The 22,612-nt window shown below is 39.8% G+C and overlaps 1 protein-coding gene across 10 annotated transcripts in view; it reads right to left on the reverse strand.

The window, feature by feature from the left end:
- LOC141540479 (zinc finger protein 560-like) overlaps positions 1–22,612 on the reverse strand; it is an 80,498-nt gene that overhangs the window by 39,249 nt on the left and 18,637 nt on the right. For 2 of the 10 annotated variants that reach the window (XM_074264591.1, XM_074264594.1), the window contains one exon: positions 14,037–22,579. The exons of 5 other annotated variants lie outside the window; for them this stretch is intronic. In XM_074264591.1, the coding sequence (XP_074120692.1) occupies positions 20,490–22,579 (2,090 nt within the window). In that variant the 3' untranslated portion in view covers positions 14,037–20,489. Of the gene's footprint in view, positions 1–6,565; positions 6,619–8,008; positions 8,482–8,519; positions 8,663–14,036; positions 22,580–22,612 lie in introns of those variants that run through there. 3 more of the 10 variants (XM_074264589.1, XM_074264593.1, XM_074264590.1) reach the window with 3 other exon arrangements.

A 22,612-nucleotide genomic window follows, 5' to 3' on the forward strand; every position in this document is an offset into this window, starting at 1 on the left:
TCTCTTTGTATCTCTTGCTGTTGCATTTTGTTAGTGATATATAAAAATGCCGAGGATTTATGTGGATTTATTTTGTATCCTGCCACTTTGCTGAAATTTTGAATTATTTCTAGTAGCTTTTTAGCAGAGTCTTTGGGGTTCTCTAAGTATACCATCATGTCATCTGCAAAAAGTGAAAGTTTAATTTCCTCATTTCCTACTCTAATTCCTTGAATCTCTTTCTCGGCTCTTATTGCCGAGGCTAGCGTTTCTAGTACTATATTGAATAGTAATGGTGATAGTGGGCAACCTTGTTTCACTCCTGATCTTACTGGGAAAGGTTGCAGTTTATTTCTATTGCATATTATGCTTACTGAAGGTCTTAAATATATGCTCCTGATTATTCTAAGGAATAGTCCATTTATTCCTATACTCTCAAGAGTTTTTAGTAGGAATGGATGTTGGATTTTGTCAAATGCTTTTTCTGCATCTATTGAGATGATCATATGGTTCTTATTAATTTGATTATTAATATGGTCAATTATATTAATAGTTTTCCTAATATTAAACCAGCCCTGCATTCCTGGAATAAATCCTACTTGATCATAGTGTATTATCCTGGAGATGATTTTCTGAAGTCTTTTTGCTAATATCTTATTTAAGATTTTAGCATCCATATTCATTAAGGAGATTGGTCTATAATTTTCTTTCTAGTTTTCGATCTACCTGGTTTAGGTATCAGTACCATGTCTGTGTCATAAAAGGAGTTTGGTAGGACTCCTTCATCCCCTATTTTTTCAAATAATTTATATAACATTGGGGCTAATTGTTCTTTAAATGTTTGGTAGAATTCACATGTGAATCCATCTGGCCCTGGGGATTTTTTCCTGGGAAGTTGATTAATAGCTTGTTCTATTTCTTTTTCTGAAATGGGACTATTTAAGCAATTTATCTCCTCCTCTGTTAATCTAGGGAGCCTATATTTTTGGAGGAAGTCATCCATTTCACTTAAGTTATCAAATTTATTGGCATAAAGTTGGGCAAAGTAACTCCTTATTATTTCTCTAATTTCCTCTTCATTGGTGGAAAGATCCCCCTTTTCATTTGTAAGACTATCAATTTGATTTTCCTCTTTCTTTTTTTTGATCAAATTTACCAAAGGTTTATCTATTTTATTGGCTTTTTCATAAAACCAACTTATTAATTCAATAGTTTTTTTACTTTCAATTTTATTGATTTCTCCTTTTAATTTTTGTATTTCAAGTTTAATTTTTGGTTGGGGGTTTATAATTTGGTCTTTTTCTAGCCTTTTAAGTTGTAAGCCCAATTCGTTAATCTTCTCTTTCTCAATTTTCTTCAAATAAGCCTCTAAAGATATAAAATTTCCCCTTATTACTGCTTTAGCTGCATCCCAAAGATTTTGATATGATGTCTCATCATTGTCATTATCTTGGGTGAAATTGTTAATTGTTTCTATAATTTGCTCTTTCACCCAGTCATTCTTTAAGATGAGATTATTCAGTTTCCAATTACTTTTTGGTCTATTTACCCCTAACTTTTTACTGAATGTAGCTTTTATTGCATTGTGATCTGAGAAGAAGGCATTTATTATTTCTGCCTTCCTACCTTTAATTTTGAGATCTTTATGTCCTAATATATGGTCAATTTTTGTATAGGATCCATGAACTGCTGAGAAGAAAGTATATTCCTTTCTATTGCCATTCAGTTTTCTCCAAAGGTCTATCATACCTAGTTTTTCTAATATTCTATTTACTTTTTTAATTTCTTTCTTGTTTGTTTTGTGGTTTGATTTGTCTAAATCTGAGAGTGCAAGGTTGAGATCTCCCACTATTATAGTTTTACTGTCTATTTCTTCTTGCAGTTCTCTTAACTTTTCCTTTAGAAAGTTAGATGCTATACCACTTGGTGCATATATGTTTAGTATTGGTATGGCTTCATTATTTATGCTACCTTTCAGCAGGATATAGTTTCCTTCCTTATCTTTTTTAATGAGATCTACTTCTGCTTTTGCTTGATCTGAGATAAGGATAGCTACTCCTGCTTTTTTGGCTTTACCTGAAGCATAATAGGCTCTGTTCCAACCTTTTACCTTTATTCTCCCTGCTTTAAGTGTGTTTCCTGTAGGCAACATATTGTAGGGTTCTGCTTTTTGATCCAATCTGCTATCCGTCTCCGTTTGATGGGATCGTTCATCCCATTTACATTTACAGTTAAAATTACTAATTCTGTATTTCCTGCCATCGTATTATCCCCAGATTATGCTTTTTTTCCCTTGACCCCCCTGATCCCCCTCCCCGATATTTAATTTACAGACCCCCCCTTGTGACGCGCAACCCTCCCTCTTTTTTTTTTTTTTTTTTTTTTTTTAGGATTCCCTCCCCCCTCCCTCCAAATCCCTTCACTTATTCTCCTTTTCCTTTTCCCTTTTCCTCTCCCCCCTTTTAATGAGGTGAGAGAAAATTCTCTGAAAAACAAATATGTTAATTATTTACTCTTTGAGCCTCTCCTGATGAGAGTAAGATTCACACAATGATTCTCCCCCTCACTAAGTTCCCTCAGATATGGTGTATTTTCTATGCCTCTTCCTGGGATGTAGTTTCCCTCTTTTTATCACTTCTTCCCCTTTTTCTGAACCGACCTCCTTCCCTTTACTACACCCCCCTTTTTTTCTTTTATATCAGTAAAATCAAATTATCCTTGAGTATTTTTTATATACCCACAACAGAGTTACAGTTCTCAAGGGTTCTGTGTACCTTTTTCTGTTTCTCTTCAATCTTGTGGATGTAGATCAAATTTTTTGTTTAAGTCTGGTTTTTTTCTTAGAAACATATAGAATTCCTCTGTTTCATTGAATGACCATCTTCTTCCATGGAAAAAGATGCTAAACTTAGCTGGGTAGTTCATTCGTGGTTGCAGTCCTTGATCTTTTGCCTTACGGAATATCACGTTCCAGGCCCTTCTATCTTTTAATGTGGACGCAGCCAGATCTTGGGTGACCCTTATTGTGGCACGTTGGTATTTAAATTGTTTTTTTCTAGCTGCTTGCAGGATTTTCTCCTTTGTGTGGTAATTCTGCAGCTTAGCCACTATATTCCGTGGTGTTCTTTTTTTAGGGTCTATTTCAGAAGGAGTTCGATGAATTCTTTCCACATCTACTTTCCCTTCTGTTTCTATTATCTCTGGACAGTTCTCTTTGATAATTTCCTGTAAAATAGAATCTAGGCTCTTTTTTTGGTCATAGTTTTCTGGAAGTCCAATAATCCGCAGATTATCTCTCCTAGATCTATTTTCCAGGTCTATAGATTTTCCCAGTAAGTATTTGACGTTGTTCTCCAGCTTCTCATTTTTTTTTGTTTTGTTTGACTGATTCTTGGGTTCTCTGTGAATCATTCATTTCTATTTGTTCCATCCTGACTTTTAAGGAGTTATTTTCTTCTTTCACAGTTTTTAGTTCTTTTTGTAAATGCCCAATTTCGTTTTTAAATGAATTATTTTGCTCTATTGAATTTTTTTCCATTTCCCTAATTTTTTTTTTTGAGAATTATTTTCTTTTTCCAATTCAGAAATTCTATTTTCTTGAGACTTTTTTATCTTTTCCAATTCAGAAATCCTACTTTCCTGTGTTTTTTTAACCTTTTCTAATTCATAAATTTTGTTTCCCTGCATCTCCTGTGAATTCTTTATTTTTTCCAACTCCAATTTCAGGACGTTGTTATTCTCTATCATAGCTTCCCTTTCCTTTCCCCATTATTCTTCAATCTCCCTCAATTTTTTAAGAGTTTCTTCTAGGACAGAGTTATGTGATGGGGGGCAGGGATCGTTCCCCTTTGGGTTGTTATCTGCTGACTCTCTGCTGTTAACTTCCTCGGGGTTGGATACCCGCTCTTTCTCTGTATAGAAGGAATCTATAGTTTTTCTAGCTTTTTTGCTCATATTTAAAAAAAATCTTTTGGGGTCTGTCCCTGGGGTAGGAAATTATTTATTTACTTCTTTACCAGCTTCCTCTCAGACCAGATGGATGCAGAGGCTCCTGCGCCTGAGCTAAGATAGAGCTCTGGGAGAGAGTTCCCCACCCCCTCCCTGTAAGTGCCTCAGAGGTGATTAGCACTACTGTGCTTCGAGGGCGTAGAATAGTAAAGACAGCACAAAGCCCAGCCTATGTGTCCAGGTGGGGAGTGGATGTCTGCAGCAGGTGACGTGAAAAGCCCCTGTGCTCAAACTGGAAGTGTCTGCCAGAAACCGCGGTCCCTAGTTCAAAGGTTCCGCTTCTCTGGGACTTCCTGGAGCTGAGTTCCACTCCCTCCAGCTAAGCTAGGCAGTGTGTGTTGCCTTGGGCCGTATCCACCCACTTGTCAATCTCTTAACTATTCTCAGGAGGTAGCTGAGGCCACACCCCCTGGTGCCGAGATCTGCTGAGTCACCTCCAGGGTCCGGGGAAAATCTAATCTGAGTTTTAAAATATTTTGGCTTTCTCTTCTGAACTGCTAAATAATTAGCAGAGAAGAGCTAACAGCCTGTGCCAGATTCCTTTACCTCAGTGGCTTCTCTGATCCCAGAGCCCTTCCCAGCGCAATGGGCGCAGTGTGCCACTACCCCACCTTCTGTGCTGGTCTCTCTTATTCCTCCCCTGGGAACTGTCCTTTCCTGTTGAAACTCCAGATTCTCTTCAGCTGGTAAGTCGTGCTTCCAGTCCTTGTGGTATCTATCAGTCCTGAGCTAATTCTGAGACTTAATTTATCTAATTGGTTGTGAGGGAGTGAGGACGTTCAAAGAGACGTGTGTTTCTTCTCCGCCATCTTGGCTCCGCCCCCCAGCATCAATTTTCTAAAAGAAATCTCAGAATATCCCAGGAAATCTAGGATTTCAGAGGATCCCTGAAAATCATAGCCAAAATGCAGAGCAACGAAGTCAATGAGAAAAATTCTGCAAGCCCCCAGAAAGAAAGTCCAGTACAATTCAAGTACCAAGGAGCCACAATTAGAATCAGACAACATTCGGCACTGACTTTCATTAAGGAGCATGCATTTAGGGTTAGAGAACTTCAAAGAGTATATAAGAGAAGGTAAAGGACTGATTTTATGGCCAAGAGTAAATTATGAAACAAAAACTAAGATAATGTCATCAGGGGAAAAGGACCTTTCGTGAAAGTCCTTACAAGCATTCCAAAGGAAAAGATGATGAATGTGGAAAACTTTAAAAGTGTAAACACTAGTCAAGACATATACAAAAAATCATCCAGAATGAACTAGCCTCAGGGACTCAAAATAAAAGAACAAACTAGTTATATTCAGTTGGGGTGAGATGACACATGTCCCCTCAGATCCCTCTTTGGGCTCACAGAGGGAATCAAAATAGAGGAAAGCTGGAAGTGGTTCTCTTATGTCTTGATGACCTTAAGGAGAGACTAGAAGAGGGTGGAGAGAAAAGAGGGCTAGGAAATGTTGTCTCTGGCAAGTAGACATCTAGAAAACAAGAGTGTGGTGAACCTCACCGAACTCTTGTCATCTAGTCAAAGGAAGACTAGATGACATAGGGAGATGAATGGAGAAAGGCTGTTTAATCCCCAGTGAAAAAGGGGGAGAGGAAAAAAGAGGAAGAAACCAGAGGGAGGATAGATGAAGGGAGGAATCAGTCCTGAGCAAAAAAGTCAAAGGATGTATACAAATATGCATCGTTCTTATTGAGGGGTAAAGGGAACCTGAGGCATTGATCAGCATTGCTGTGTACATACACGAGTGTACTGCAGGTTTTTCACATGTACATATGTGTGTGATGGATGGGGAAGGCATGGATAAGTAAAAGCCATAATTGTGAGGGCTCCCTAGGGCAGTGACCCTGAGTTAGCACAAAGACCAACCAGGATTGCTGAGGAACAATGAGGAATCATGCTGCTGCTGTCTGCCTCTTAAAGATGGCAGACCCTGGTGCAGAAGGAGCAATAGGTTTAAGGAGGTCGGCAAGTGTATCTTTTTATTGTTCAGAGGGACAGAACCTTGTGTGAATGGGTTTGGTTTTATTTGTGTTCTCAGAGGAGTGGAAGCAGGTGAAATGTGTATGTGTGTGCGTGTGTGTGTACATGTACATATACAAACATAGGAACACTGATCAATGAGATTCTGAGGCTTCATGAGGACATGCTGTTGACCCCTGGAGATATATTATTTAGATATAACTGTGAGAAATTGTGCTTCAGGAGCTTCAGGGGAGCATGGCCACAGGAGGCCAAGAGGAGGAGGAGAGACTTTGGATGGGGAGGGGAGCTGGACAGGCCCAAAGGAAGCACATCTGGTCCCTGGGGAATGGAGATTCCTGATGAAATAAGTGGAGGACCTCCTCAGTCCTTTGTAATGAGGAGGAACATAAAAACAATATTTGTGTGTGTGTGTATGTGTGCCCAAGTGTCTAGGTACCCAAGGAATCAGCTGGGCAGGGCAGGGTTGTTGCTACTATGTTCCCCTGGTGACCCATACATCAGGTCCTGCCAGCTCCACAGCCCATCCTCCATGTCTACAGAAATGGTTGTGACTGCAGATGTTGGTCAGGTCTGTGGATGGACTGCACTCACCTGAGGAGGAGCTCTGAGGCTCCCAGGGCCCATTCCCTCTGGCTCCTGGATCCCTGTGGAAGTAGCAAAACAACCAAAGTGAGTCCATATCTGTTCCCTGGTCTTTATCTCAGCTGCCACCATTGAGGAACCCACAGAGGTAACAACAGCTAAAGCTCTTACTAACAGAGATTACAACTTAACATGGGGGCCTTTAATTCTAAGCCTCTCTGAAGGAGCTCCAAGAGAGTCCCTCCCTTCTTTTTTTCTGCTTAGAAAAGCTCAGCTTCCCCTCATCCTAGTCCCAGTCTGATTGTCTTTGCTTTCATAGACTGGGAGACTGCTGTTTGGGGTCCTGACAGTAAAACTGTTCTAATTTCATCCCACTTTTGTTGTCTGCCTTTGACCCAATCCCTGCTTGGGCCAGGCCTAGGTCACCAGAAGAAGCTGGAGAGGAAGAAGTATCCCAGAGGAAGAGAGGGCTTTCCACTCTTTTTCTAAGTCTGCAGTACTTGGAATGGAGTGAGAGGGCTTCTCCAAGTTACAAAGGCCCAGGCCCTGGGGGAAAGACTTCATCCTATGGAATAGTACAGGGAGGGTCAGGATTGGAAAGGAAGGTGATCTGAAAAGGAAGCCTGCTCCCCTCCGTCTTTTATTCCTCTTCTCGTCCCTCTCCCCATCCTCCTAAAGAGACCCCAGAGATACAAGAGATTCTGGGATCCCAGATGGGAGGAGACAAGTCAGCCTCCATTGCTCTTAAGTCAGACCTCTCCCCACCACCTGGTCCTTTGTCTCCTTGATTCCCCTCTCTCCAACTGACTCACACATGATCATTCTTGACAACAGATTTGAGTGCCTTGGGTAGGAGGGAAGGAAAGTGGGAAGGTGGAGATGGGAAAGGCTCTGGAATGGAGCCCCAGGGAATGACTAAATCTAGTCTGGGATTCAACTCTGAGGGCTCAGAGAGAAAAGGGCCAAGGAAGCAGATCTCAAGACAAACCAATAGAAGTCATGACACAGGGGTCAGAGACTATGGAATAAGAGATGTGGTCCTGGTGGACAGCTGAGCCAGGGAAAGCAGGAAGAATGTGTCATAAGGTCTATCTAGGATTTGGGAAGTACTGCTGGGGCCTTCTGGGAGAGCTTAGGCTTGGGGTTGGAAGGCAGGACAGCTGAATATCTAAGCAAGAGATGGAATGGGGAGATGGGACACCTGAGGACTCCTAGATTTCTATGGAAAAAGTCTTAAGTCTGGAAAAGGTGGCCCAATGGGAAATCTGGGCAGTTTGGGAAGTGATTGGGAATGTGGAAAAGATTTAGGAGTGGGGAGCTCATCCTATAGGCAGCCTTGGTGGAAAGGTGTGCTCCTGGTGAACCTGGAGGTCATGTACCACGAAGTCCGAACAGGGGACCCAAAGGCAAGGGCAGCCAGTGGAAGCCAGGGGGATGCAGGCTCAGACTTACCTGGGAGTTGCAATCCCGGCCTGGCTTCCTGAATGTTGAGTGATCTCAGTTCCAAAGGAAAAAGGGAGAGAGACTATGAGCTGCCAGGGGAAAAGGGGGAGAGAACTGAGCTCCAAGGGAAAAAAGGAAAGACACCTGAGCTCCCAGGGGGAAAAGGGGAGAGATCTCAGCTCCCAGGGAAAAAAGAGAAATCTGAGCTCTGGGGGGAAAAAGAGAGAAGATCCCAAGGGGAAAAAAATAGAGAGACATGAGTTCCTGGGGAAAATGGGGAGAGATCTGAGCTCCCAGGGAAAAAGGAGTGAGATCCGAGATGTCAGGGAAAAAGGGGAGAGATCTGAAATCTCAGGGAAGGTAAAGCAGTTTCAGTTTCAGGGAAGGGAAAAGGAACAGGAAGGCAGAGCAAGCCCAGCTCAGACTTCCTGCTTCTGGCTAGCCCACTCTGGGAGTGTCTTGTTGGTCCCAAGAGCTCCACCCTCTCCATCCCCCCAGAAGGCTCGAGCCCTTTCCTCACCCAGGGCCAGCACTTCAGTCAGGACTGCCAGTGTCTCTCCTGTGTAAGTCCCGTCCCCATCACACAAAGATCTGGTGCTTTAAACTCCTCCCGCTCAAATTGAACCTCGCCAGCCCCACTCCAGGCTGCTCACCTCCGAGAACTCCTCCTCCCCAAGGCTCCGTCACTTCCTTCTCTCCCTTCCCTCCCACACTCCCTCCCTCCTCCTGAGCAGAAAGCCTGCCCTGCTGAAAGTGCCTCACCAGACTAACCCAAAGAAAGGGAGTCCACACTCTGAACAACTGGAAGCAAAGGGCTCTTGGGGAAATCAGGGAGCCATACAGCATTCTTAAGAGTAAATCCACACAGGATTCTATTGAATTCTCCCTTTGTCATTGTGATCTTGATGCTCTATAAGCAGATCAGGACTTAATTCAGCATTAAACGATTTGGTTAGGAATAAGAACAAGGAAGAATAAGAATTTAAGGTGAAAAGATCAGAATTCCTCTGTACTACTGTATAGGCAATGCTCCCTCCTCTAGCCTTGATTTTATTGGATTTTGACTATTCCCTTCCCTTCTCCCCTCCCCTCCAATCTACTCTCCTTAAGCCATTATTATCCCCTCTAATTGGTGATTTAGTAAATCACTAGATTTAGTGTCAGTATATCCAGTCCACAGTGGAGCCCACAGTGTGTTTCTACCTCATTGTTGGTATATTGTCTGGCCCAGCAGTCTGACCTCCATGAGAGCAGGGGATGTGCTTTGTACTTCCTTTTGCTCCTAGTGCTTAGCCCCGGGCCTGACATGTAGCCCACATTTAAGTGTTTGCTGACTTGAAGAAATAAGCTCATCTTGGCTCACCTAATCCCTTTAGACACTTTCAGGAGAATTTCATGCCCCCAATTCCCAAACAGTGACATCTTATAGGATCATAAATGGTCCCTGGAAGGGAACTAACAGACCACGGAGTGTAACTCCCTCTTTTAACAGATTGGGAAACTTAAGATTCATTGAGCAGCCCAGGACACCCCTGCAAAGAAATATTTGAAAAAAAGAATTCCTAGGCAGTTCTTCCCTAAGCCTAGCACAAGTCTCTTACACCTGCTTTTCCCTCCCTCACCTGGAGAGCAGTTCCTCAGTCCTTCTTTTTCCAGCATCTATGGGGCTTCCCTTTGCCCAAAGTAAGAGATCCTATCTTCTCTGGGGCCTGGAACCCTTTGTTAGTGAAATCAGTTAAGGATGAAGAGGGAGAAAAGCTTGTAATTTAGTTCTTTTTAGGGTAAGAGGCAAGGAGCCAAAGCTCCTCCATTTTGAGATTCACTCCCTTAAGTTAACACATACATGAGTCTGTATCCTCCCTCATTCGTGCTTGTTTAACCCAAAATAGGATATGCCACATTATTCTGTCATACAATTAAAAAATATATATATGCTTCAAGGGGCAGCTAGGTAGTGCAGTGGGTAGAGTGCTGGCCCTGAAGTCAGGAGGACCTGAGTTCAAATTTGGCCTCAGACACTTAACACTTCCTAGCTGTGTGTCCCTGGGCAAGTCACTTAACCCCTATTGTCTCAGCAAAATGTATATATATTTAAATATATATACACACCCTTATTTAAATATATATATATATTTCAAACTGTTTTCATTTATTTTTTCAGAATTTTCAAAATATATGCAAAGATCCTTTTCAAAATTCACCCTTGTAAAACCTTGCATTCCAAATTTTTCTCCCTTTCTTCCCCCATCCCCTCCTCTGGAAGCAAGTAATCCAATATATGTTAATCATATGCAATTCTTCTATGCATGTTTCCACATTTATCATGCAGCACAAGAAAAATAAGATCAAAACGGCGAAAAAGGAGAAAAAAAAAGCACTCAAACAACAACAAAACATTAAAATACTAGGTTGTGATCCACATTCAGTCCTCACAGGCCTCTCTCTGGGTGCAGATGGCTCTTTCTATCCCAAGTTTATTGGAATTGGTCTGGATCACCTGGTTGCTGAATGAGTCCATCTGAATTGATCATTACATAATCTTGTTGTTTGCCTTGTATGAGCTTCTCTTGTGCAGGACTTGTTCTGAGACAAAGCCAAAAGCCTTTTCCCAGCTCCTGCCTCCTATCCTGTTCAGCTCCATTCTGGAAGAAACTCCTAACCCGACAGATGAACAAGAGAGTATTATTGGGGCAGAACATCTTCAAATTTGACCAATCAGGATCTTTATTTTGGGATACCTTCTTTTCATAGCAGGATGGACTCATCTTGAGGTTTCCATTATCTAGAAATTAACGGGACCTTATAATAAAATGAACAGAGACCTGGGCATAGACTCAGAAGAGTCTAACTTTAAATCAAGTTTCAGACAGTTCCTAGATCTGTGCCTATTGGCAAGTAGTTAAACTCTGTTTGCCTCAGTTTCCTCAACTCTTGAATGGGGAGAATAACATCACCTATCTTGGAAGGTTATTGTGGAGATAAGGTGACATAATATTTAGTTTTCTTATTAAATTGTGGAATAAAACAAGTATTTCTACAACATAATACAATTTAAAAAGATGATTGCACATGAAACTTTAAATTTATAATGCATGACTTTCTATTATTTTAAAATAGACAACAAATTTATTAAATAATTTTTTCCTTTCCTCTGCCTTCCCCACCCTAGAGATGGCTACCTTTCCTATGCAAGTAGCACCTTTCTTCCTTTGTCCTTTATCATTAATTTGGGTAGTTAGAATAGTCAAAATAAGTCACTTGCAGAAAGTTGTTCTTAAGCAATATTGTTGTTATTGTATTGTAAGGAAAGCATATAGCAGAGCATCTGGTAAAGAGTAGGTGAAAATAAAGGCTTATTCCCTTCCATTACTTTCCTATTGCCTGTGCTAACATTTGAGGGCAATAGGGAAGGAAGATTAGGGACAAACTTCGTACATTAGGGACAACCAGTTGCTTTCAGCTACAAATGGATGCTTGTTCAAGAGAATACTATTCCGAATACTAGACCCATCCTGCAGAGGAACAGATTGTAAGGAAAAGCTGCTTGAGCATTTTTCAGGGCTTTGGCAGATAAAACTCATGTGCAGGTAGAGATGCAGTTCTGTGTTTGAGATGCTTCTACACTGGTTTGATCATTTAGAATTTATAAGAATTAATTACCTAGAATTAGTAAGAGACAGCTGCAGGAAAAGAGGAAGTGCTCAGGTTGCTATCACACAACACAAAGACATTTTACAGGAAAACTTGTTGGAGGATGATGTTTCTTGGACACAGGACACCAGTACTTTTCCTTTTCCGGTCACTGAGAAACCCTCCTAACTCAGCACACTAGGGAATAAAGATGTTCCCTTTGTCTCCAGATTCACACTTACCAGGGGAAATGTCCTTAGCTAGGGAGAGCAGGTTTCATGTATTCTCTCACATGATCTCCTTGTACAATTCCTCCTGGGGCTGGTCCAAGATGCCTCACACCTCCAGGGTGAAGCCCATAGCCATGTCCTTGAATGTCATCAATTCCTCCCACCAAAAGTCATGTGTCTTTCTGTCTCTCTGATTCTGTCTCCCTCTCCAATTCTATTTATCTCTTTTTTTATTCTCTCATTCTCTGTCTGCCTCTTTCTTTCCAGCTCGCAGTGAGAGAGAGAATGAAAAAAAGTAATAGGAGTCGGAAAACATATATAAACAGAAAAAGAATGAGAAGAAAAGACAGAGAAAAACAGAGCAAGATAGAGAGAGTGAAAAAGAGAGTTTGAAAGAAAGAAACAGAGTAGGACATATTGAAAGTCTCCCAGAGACAGTTTATTAAAACAATTGAAGCTTGAGAGCCCCAGTTTCCATTTCTCCACAGTATTAACCCCTTTACAATAATGCTAAAAGTGGCAACATTCTTGTCAGATCTTTGCAAAATGCTGATGTGGCAAACACATTCTTGTAAGAGCCTTGCAAAAATATCTTGCAGGAAGTCTGCAAGTTTCCTTTTTCCCTGCAGGCAAGAACCCAGACTGTGAAAGAAAAAGCCAATGGGAACGGGGTGGGTTAGGGGGCTACTGTGGGGTTTGATGCAGCTCTTGTCAGGTCAACTACACTGAGCTCTTCCTTTAGACTTGCTGCTGGGACCACCCGCTTCTCAGGAGAATTGGAATAAAGGAACTTTTCGTTTGTCCCTGGAGATGTCTTTGAGTAGCCAGTTTGGCTAAGGGTCGTGCCATCCCACCCAAGAGAATCAGAGTGACAAAGAACAAAGAGAGAGATTGTAACTGACTTTTCCACATGTGAATGAATTAAATGCATATTTTGGCAATTCAATTTAGCTATTCTTACACATTGCTGCCACTGGAGGGAGACTCTCACTTTTGATATTTATCACAATCCACAGACACTCATCAAAACAGCAGGGAGAAACCAGAGCTTTTATTTTATTTTTTTGTTTGTTTGCTAAATATGAGTTTTGGCATCGGAGATTGTGTGAAAGACAATTCTTTGTTGATATGACAGAAAGAATAAAAGACAAAGAGAAACAGAGTCAGAGAGACAGCAAAAATCAGAGAGAGAGAAGAGAAGAAGAAGAAGAAGAAGGAGAAGGAGAAGGAGGAGGAGGAGGAGGAGGAGGAGGAGGGGGGAGGAGGAGGAGGAGGAGGAGGAGGAGGGAGGAGGAGAAGGAGGAGGAGGAGGAGGAGGAGGAGGAGGAGGAGGAGGAGGAGGAGGGGGAGGGGGAGGAGGTCAAAGAGAAAGAGACATGTGGTGGGGAGTATTAGTGGAGGAAAGAGTGAGTGTGAGTGAGAAAGAGAATAAGAATTAGAGACAGCCCAAAAGATAGTGTGAAAGAGACAGACTGCAAGAAAAAGGAAAGATATTGTTTAAGGAAAAACAAGGAAAGAGAGACAGAGACATCAAGAGACAGACAGACTGAGACCAAGAGACAGAAAGAAACAAGAGCCATAGAGAAAGAGAGTGAAAAATAGGGAAGGAAAAGAGAGAGAAATAGAGAAAAACAGAAAAGAGAGTTGCAGTCGGTAAGAAAATAAAAAAGTGACAGACTGACAGAGACAATGAGAGAGAGCCACAGGTAGTGAGAGAGAGAGAGAGAGAGAGAGAGAGAGAGAGAGAGAGAGAGAGAGAGAGAGAGAGAGAGAGAGAGAGAGAGAGAGAGAGAAAGGGGGGGGTCAGAGAGAAATACAGAAACCCAGAGAAATATTTTAATTCACTTCTTGTGTGAATTAATTAAATGAAGATGTTTTGTCAATTTACTTTACCTGCTTTTACAGATTGCTGCTATGGGAGGAAGACACTCAGTTTTTGATATTTTGCACAGACTACAGACACTTATCTGTTTTAATTTTAATTTTAGATTTTGTTTTCTTTTAATTTGAGTTTTGGCATAACAGATTGTGTCAGAAACAAGTTATTATTGCTATGAGGAACTGATGAAAAGAAACAGTCTTTCTCTTTCTATTTGAAAGAGAGAAGCAAAGAAATAGGGTGAAAACAAGAGCAAGAAACAGAAAAAGAAAACAGAATAAAATTTTTTCTTTCTTTCTCTTTCTATTTCTAATATTTTTTCACTCTCTGGCTATCTCTTCTTTCTATCTCTAACTTTGTCTCTCTGACTGTTTCTTTACTTTTTCACTCTTTCTCTCTACTATGTTTCTTTCTCTCCCTCTCCCAAACAACCTTCTCTGCCTCCATCCCTACTCTCTCTCTCCATCTCTTTGTCCTGCTTACTTTCTCTCCATCCTTCCCTATCCCTCTCTCTTCCCCCCCACCCTGGCTGTCTCTCACTCTTTTTCTGTCTATGTACCTCTTTCCCCGTTTTCCTCGGAAAGTATCTTTTCTTTTGTCTCATCCTCTGTCTCTCCATCTCTATCTGTGTACCTGTTTCTCATTCTCTCACTTTCAGTCCTTGCTTCCCCTTTAACACTGTCTCCTTGTTTCTCTGTCTCCTTCCTTTTTCTGACTGCCTCTTCCTCTATTTCTTTCTCTCTCCATTTTTCTGGCCCTCTCTCATTCTGTGACTGACTAAATCTGTTTCTTTTTCTCACTCTCTGTCATTGTCTGTCTGTCTATGGATTCCTGCCTGTGTGGTTCCCTCTATGTATCACTGTGGTTCTGTGCCTATCTGTGTCTCTCTCTGTATTTGTTTCTTTTTCTTTCTCATTCTCTGGCTCTTTCTACCTCTTGCTGTCTCTTTTTCTCTTTCTCAAGCTCTCTTTCACTCATTGGTTTTCTGTGTCTCTCTGTCCTTCTCCTTCCCCTCCTTTTTGTCTCTCTCTCTGTTTCTATCAATCACTGTCTCTTTCAATCTGTTCTTTTGTATTTTATTTCTCTTTATTATTCTTTTCACATTCCGTCTTTCATTCTGTCCTTCAGGCACGTTTTCCCCTTCTTGCTTTAGCTCATTCTGCTTGCTCTATCTGGCTCTTTCTCATTGTCTCTGCCTGTCTTTTTCTCTCTTCTTAACTGTCTCTTTCTGTTCTTTTTCTCTTTCTCACTCTCTTTCATACTCAGGCTATATCTTGGTTGCTCTTTCTTTCTGGCTGTCTCCCTTTTTATCTCTCTGGAAATACCAGTCTATCTTTCTGTCTCTCTGTCAATCTCTCTCTTCTCCCATGTTTATGTCTTTCAGTTTGTTTACCTGTCTGTTTTTCTCTCTTTGGCTCCCTCTCTCTCTCTCATGGCATTATTTTCATTAGCATCCAAATGATTTGATTATCACACTTTCTTCCTTTTAGTGTTGCTATTTCTGGCCAAGCAAGACTTTTCTGACTTCCCTTGGAAAAATGTAGATTCCCATAATGCTTCATGAATTTTTCCTTTATATCTAATGGATAGATCTCTGAATGGGAACCCATTCCTCTGATGAAAAGGCTGTCATCAGTTTCTAAGCCATTCGTGGTTTGTAGAAGGCATATGACAAGCATCACAGTTTTCCCTTATATGGAATTTGGTTCTTTTAGATTTCCCTTCTAAGTAGAACAGAAGTAACCATGGCAAGGTTTTTAGACAGAAAGTGCATGTTTCTAGCCTGCTTAGTCGAGGCAGCTTTTCTTTTTTTCTTAAAATTTTAAATTTCAAAACATATGCATGGATCATTTTCAGCATTCACCCTTGTGACCCTTCGTGTTCTGACTTTTTTCCTTCCCTTTCCCAAACCCCCTCTCTTAGGCAGCAGGTAATCCAATATATATTAAACTTGTGCAATTCTTTTCTACATATTTCAATAATTATCATGTTGCAGAAGAAAAATCAAATCAAAAAGGAAAAAAAATGAGAAAGAAAACAAAATGCAAGCAAACAACAACAAAAAGAGTGAAAATGCTGTGCTGTGGTCCACACTGACTTGCACAGTCTCTCTCTGGGTGTGGATGGCTCTCTTCATCATAATATCACTGCAGCTGGACTCAGTCACCTCATTGTTGAAGAGAGCCACATCAATCAGAATTGATCTTCCTATAATCTTGTTGTTGCCATGTACAAATGATCTCTTGGTTTTGCTCAATGCACTTTGTGTCAGTTTCTATAATTCTCTCCAGGCCTCTCTGTATTCATCCTGCTGATTGTTGCTTACACATACTATTTTATAACATTCATATACCATAACTAATCCAGCCATTTCCCAATTGATGGGCATTCACTCAGTTTCCAATTTCTTGCTACTCCAAAAGGGCTGCCACAAACCTTTTTGCACATTTGCGTCCTTTTTTTCTCATTTAAGATTACTTTGAAAATAAGCCCAGGAGAAGCACTGCCAGATAAAAATGATATGCATATTTTGATAGCTGTTTGGGCATAGTTCCAAATGGCTCTCCACAATGGTTGAATCAGTTCACAACTCCACCAACAATGTATTAGGGTCCCAGTTTTTCCACATTCCTTCCAACATTCATCATTATCTTTTTCTGTCATCTCAGACACTCTGAGTTATATAGTGGTACCTCAGAGTTGCCTTAATTTACATTTCTCTGATCAATAGTGACTAAGACCATCTTTTCATATGAGTAGAAATGGTTTTAATTTCTTCATTTGAAAATGGTTCATATTCTTTGGCCTTTCTTAACTGGAGAATGGTCTCAATTCTTGTCAATCTGAGTCAGTTCTCTATTTATTTTAGAAATGAGGCCTTTGTTAGAATCTTTATATGTAAAAAATGTTTCCCCAGTTTATTGCTTCCCTTGTAATCTTGTCTGCATTAGTTTTGTGTGTACAAAACCTTTTTAACTTAATATAATCAAAAATATCTATTTTGTGTTCAAAAATGAACTCTATTTCTCCTTTGGCCAGAAATTCCTTGCTTTCCCACAGATCTGAGAGGTAAACTATCATTTGGTCTTCTAATTTGCCTATATCACTCTTTTTTTTTCTAAATCATGAGCCCATTTTGACTTTATCTTGGTATACATGTTAGGATTGGGTCAATGCCTAGTTTGTGCCATACTAGTTTCCAATTTTCCCAGCAGTTTCTGGCAAATAGTGAGTTTTTATCCCCAAAACTCAGGTCTTTGGTTTTGGAAAACACTAGGTTATTGTAGCCATTGTCTATTTTGTCCTATGAATGTCATCTATCCCTCTGTGGGACTACTCTTGTTTCTTAGTCAGTACTTTGTAATATACTTTTCAGCCTGGCAAAACTAGGCCAATTTCATTTGTACTTTATTCATTAATTCCCTTGAGATTCTTGATCTTTTGTTCTTCCAGATGAACTTTGTTATTTTTCTAGATCTGTAAAATAACTTCTTGGAAGTTTGATTAGTGTGGCACTAAATAAGTAGATTAATTTAGGTAACATCATTTTTATTATATGCACACAGGATACCCAGGATATTTTTTCAATTGATTAAATCTGATTTTATTTGCATGGAAAATGTTTTGTAGTTGTTTTAATATAGTTGCTACTTTACCTTGGCATGTAGGTTACCAAATATAAAATATTTGCAACCAAATGGTTTTGATGACCACTGCTTTTAATATAGTTTTAGGTTTGGCACAGCCAGGCCACTTTCCTTTGCATTTTTTCATTAATTGCGTTGAAATTCTTGAATTTTTAAATGAGATTATATATAAATTAGAAGAACATGGGATAGTTTACCTCTCAGATCTATGGAGGATGAAGGAGTTTGTGACCAAAGAAGAACTAGAGATCATTATTGATCACAATGTAGAAAATTTTGACTATATCAAGAGACATGATAAGACTGTTGTAGGACTTGAAAGCCCTCAGGAATCATTGGATTCTCTGAGACATAAGACTATTGCAGGACTTCAAAACCTGTAGCAATCATTGGATTCCCTAACATATAAAAGACTGTTGCAGGATTTCAAAAGTTTGTGGGGATCATTGGATTCCCTGACACGTGAAGCAATGGACAGTAGATTGGTTTTGGTCACCTCCTATTTGGTGTTTTAACCTCCATTCCTGAGAAGTAAAGGAGGATGTGATCATCTCCTTTTTGGGGTTCTCATCTCCCTGAGAAGTCAGGCATGGCATGACCACCTGTGTTCTAAAACAAAAGAAAGCAGTAGATGTAGAGGGCTAGAACTGAGCAGATGCAAGGTAACCTGGCACTTGAGGCCAATTACCAATTGGACAATTCTCTATTACCACATGTTTGGAGGATGACCCTACTTAACTATTCTGTGCTGGCTCCATAGGTGGGCATGGATAAAGAAGGGGAAGTGAGATCAGTGGGTGGAGTAGTAGGAGGAGAATGATTCATTCTCTTGGTAGTGGAGATTGCTAGATCTAATCCCCTGACTGCCACCCCAAAAGATCAAAAATAAAGACTTTTGCTTATCCTGACTCCGGATGATTCTAATATATCCAGGGTCTCAGCAATTATTGATCAGAGAAATGCAAATTAAGACAACTCTGAGATACCACTACACACCTGTCAGATTGGCTAAGATGACATGAAAATATGACGACGAATGTTAGAGGGGATGTGGGAAAACTGGGACACTGATACATTGTTGGTGGAGTTGTGAATGGATCCAACTATTCTGGAGAGCGATTTGGAACTATACTCAAAAAGCTATCAAACTGTGCAGACCCTTTGATCCAGCAGTGTTACTACTGGGCTTATATCCCAAAGAGATCTTAAAGAAGGGAAAGGGACCCACATGTGCAAAAATGTTTGTGGCAGCCATTTTTGTAGTGGTTACAAACTGGAAATTGAATAGATACCTATCAGTTTGAGAATGGCTGAATAAATTATGGTCTGTGAATACCATGGAATATTATTGTTCTGTAAGAAATGACCAGCAGGATTATTTCAGAGAAGCCTGGAGAGACTTACACGAACCGATGCCAAGTGAAATGAGCAGAATCAGAAGATCATTACATAGCAACAACAGTACTATGTGAGGATCAATTCTGATGGATGTGGCTCTCTGCAACAATGAGAGGTTCCAAATCAGTTCCAACTGATCAGCAATGATGAGAAGCAGCTATACCAAGCAAAAGAACACTGGGAAATGAGTGTATAACAACACATAGCATTTCCTCTCTTTCTATTATTGTTTGCTTGCACTTTTGTTTTTTTCCTCAGGTTATATTTACATTCTTTCTAAATCTGATTTTTCTTGTGCAGCAAGATAACTGTATAAATATGTACACATATATTGTATTTAACAAATACTTTAACAAATTCTTAACTTTTTGTTCTTCCAGATGAACTTTGTTTGTATTTTTTATAGAAATGTGAAATACTTTCTTGGGAGTTTTGGTTGGTATGGCACTGAATAAGTAGATTAATTTAGGTAATATTATTATTTTTATTATATTCACTCTGCCTACAAGGAGTACTTGATATTTTTCCCATTGGTTAGATCCGACTTTATTTTTGTGAAAAGTGCTTTGTACTTGTGTTCATACACTTTGCTTTGGCAATAACTCTATTATGTTTAAAAAGTTTTTTTTTACACTGGCTAATTTCATAAGGTTTCTCCTCACTATGGATTCTCTAATGTCCTCTGAGAACTCTACTTTCTCTAAAAACCTTTCCATAATGGTTACATTTGTAAGGCTTCTCTTGAGTGTGGATTTTCTGAAGTAGAGAAAATTTTCACTTTTTTGAAAACTTTTTCTCTCTCTCTTTCTCTCTTTCTTTTCTTTTTTTTTTCTTACTAAGTGCTAATGAGATAATGATTTGATAAGTTCTTACTAAGTGCTAAGTCCGTATTTGGCAATTCTCTAGTTCCGGCCTTTACTGGGAGTTTTTACTTGTGAACTCCTGGGGAGGAGCAAGTTCATTGGTTGAAGTAATTTTTCCCAGAAGCCCTTGCGTTATCAAACACCCATTCTCTGGGAGGATAAGAGAGGGCGCCACTCTAGAGATAGAGAGTCTCTGCTCTAGGTCAGAGCTGAGGTGGCTCTCTGGAGGAAAAAGTCTCTCCTCTAGATCAGAGAGTGATCAGCAGTTTCTGGAGACAACAGAACATTACATATTAGCATCCACAACATGTGGCAAGGACTCTTGCTTATCTTGACAAGGACTTATTCTGAGCCCTTCAGAGGAGGTAGACTGCACCATCGCAATTTGGCGCCCGACTCTAGGGCTATTTGTGTTACCTAGAGTTCACAAGTAAAAACTCCCATTAAAGGCAGGAACTAGAGAATTGTTAAGTACCGACTTAGCACTTTTTAAAAACATAATATCTCATTATCTCATTAGCACTTAGTAAGAACCTAAGATTTTACAACTTTTTATTTTCAAACATATGGATGGATCATTGTCAACATTCACCCTTGCAAAACCTTGTGCTATAAATTTTGTCCTTTCCTTCCACTAGAGGGAAAATTATCCAATTTTATTTAGCATCAGTTTATGTAAGTCTCTCCAGGTCTCTCTGAAATCATCCTGCTGATCATTTCTTATTGAAGAATAAAATTCTATAATGTTCATATACCATAACTTATTCAGCCATTCTCCAACTGTTGGGTATCCCCTCAAAAACTTCCCTTTTAAAAAAAAAATGTTTCCCACATTGCTGACATTCATAAAATTTCTCTGCAGTGGATTCTCTGGTGTACAGTAAGAGCTTTCTTTTGTCTAAAAGCTTTTCCACACGGGTAACATTCATAAGGTTTTTCTCCAGTGTGGATTCTCTGATGTACAGTAAGAGCTTTCTTTTCTCTAAAAGATTTTTCACACTGGTTACATTCATAAGGTTTCTCTCCAGTGTGGATTCTCTGATGAAGAGTAAGACTTTCTTTCTTTCTAAAACGCTTTCCACATTGGTTACATTCATAAGGTTTCTCTCTAGTGTGGGTTCTCTGATGGCCAGTAAGATTTCCCTTGCTTCTAAAAGCCTTTTCACATTGGTTACATTTGTAAGGTTTCTCTCCAGTGTGGATTCTCTGATGAAGAGTAAGATTTTCTTTCGTTCTAAAACGCTTTCCACATTGGTTACATTCATAAGGTTTCTCTCCAGTGTGGATTCTCTGATGAAGAATAAGACTTTCTTTCATTCTAAAATGCTTTCCACATTGGTTACATTCATAAGGTTTCTCTCTAGTGTGGGTTCTCTGATGGCTAGCAAGACTTCCCTTGCTTCTAAAAGCCTTTTTACATTGGTTACATTCATAAGGTTTCTCTCCGGTGTGGATTCTCTGATGGCCAGTAAGACCTTCCTTGGTTTTAAAAGCCTTTCCACATTGGTCACATTCATAAGATTTCTCTCCAGTGTGGACTCTCTGATGTCCAATAAGAGTTCCTTTGATTCTAAAAGCTTTCCCACACTGCTTACATTCATAAGGTTTCACTCCAGTGTGAATTCTCTGATGTCCAATAAGCACTCTTTTTTCTCTAAAAGTCTTCCCACATTGGTCACATTCATAAGGTTTCTCCCCACTATGGATTCTCTGATGTGTAATAAGAGTTCTCTTTTCTTTGAAAGACTTTTTACATTGGTTACATTCATAAGGTTTTTCTTCACTGTGGGTTCTATGATGGTAAGTAAGATTTTCTTTCCTTCTAAATGTTTTTCCACACTGCTTACATTCATAAGGTTTCTTTCCAGTGTGGATTTTCTGATGTCTAGTAAGATTTGCTTTGCTCCTGAGAGTCTTGCCACACTCATTACATTCATAAGGTTTCACTCCAGTGTGGGTTCGCTGATGTACAGTAAGAAGTTCTCTATTTGTAAAAGCTGTTCCATATTGGTCACATACATAAGATTCCTCTCCAATATGGACTCTCTGATGTCCAATAAGAGTTCTTTTGATTCTAAAAGCCTTTCCACACTGCTTACATTCATAAGGTTTCACTCCAGTGTGGATTCTCTGATGAGCAATAAGCACTTTTTTTTCTCTAAAAGTCTTCCCACATTGGTCACATTCATAAGATTTCTCTCCAGTATGGACTCTCTGATGTCCAATAAGAGTTCCTTTGATTCTAAAAGCCTTTCCACACTGCTTACATTCATAAGGTTTCACTCCAGTGTGGATTCCCTGATGTCCAATAAGCACTCTTTTATCTCTAAAAGTCTTCCCACAGTGGTCACATTCATAAGGTTTCTCCCCACTATGGATTCTCTGATGTACAATAAGACTTCTCTTTACTTTGAAAGACTTTCTACATTGGTTACATTCATAAGGTTTTTCTTCACTGTGGGTTCTATGATGGTAAGTAAGATTTCCTTTCTTTCTAAATGTTTTTCCACACTGCTTACATTCATAAGGTTTCTTTCCAGTGTGGATTTTCTGATGTCTAGTAAGATTTGCTTTGCTCCTGAGAGTCTTGCCACACTCATTACATTCATAAGGTTTCACTCCAGTGTGGGTTCGCTGATGTACAGTAAGAAGTGCTCTATTTGTAAAAGCTGTTCCATATTGGTTACATTCATAAGGTTTCTCTATAGCTTGGATTATTTGATGTTCAATAAGGTTTTCCTTTTTTATGAAAATTTTTCTACAGTGGTTATCTTCATAATGTCCCTCTCTAATCTGGATTTTCTCATGTGATGCACAGTCTTCTGTCCAACCAAAGTCGAAGGGACCCTTACCCATGAGTCTTTGCTTGTGAGTTTGGACCACAGAATGGCTTAACTCTGCTGTAGTTTCCATCATGCTTAGTCTTCTCTCTCCTTCAAAATAACAGAAAAAAAGAGAAAATAAAA

The sequence above is a fragment of the Sminthopsis crassicaudata genome, chromosome 4 (assembly GCF_048593235.1).
Source record: "Sminthopsis crassicaudata isolate SCR6 chromosome 4, ASM4859323v1, whole genome shotgun sequence".
Classification (NCBI taxonomy): domain Eukaryota; kingdom Metazoa; phylum Chordata; class Mammalia; order Dasyuromorphia; family Dasyuridae; genus Sminthopsis; species Sminthopsis crassicaudata.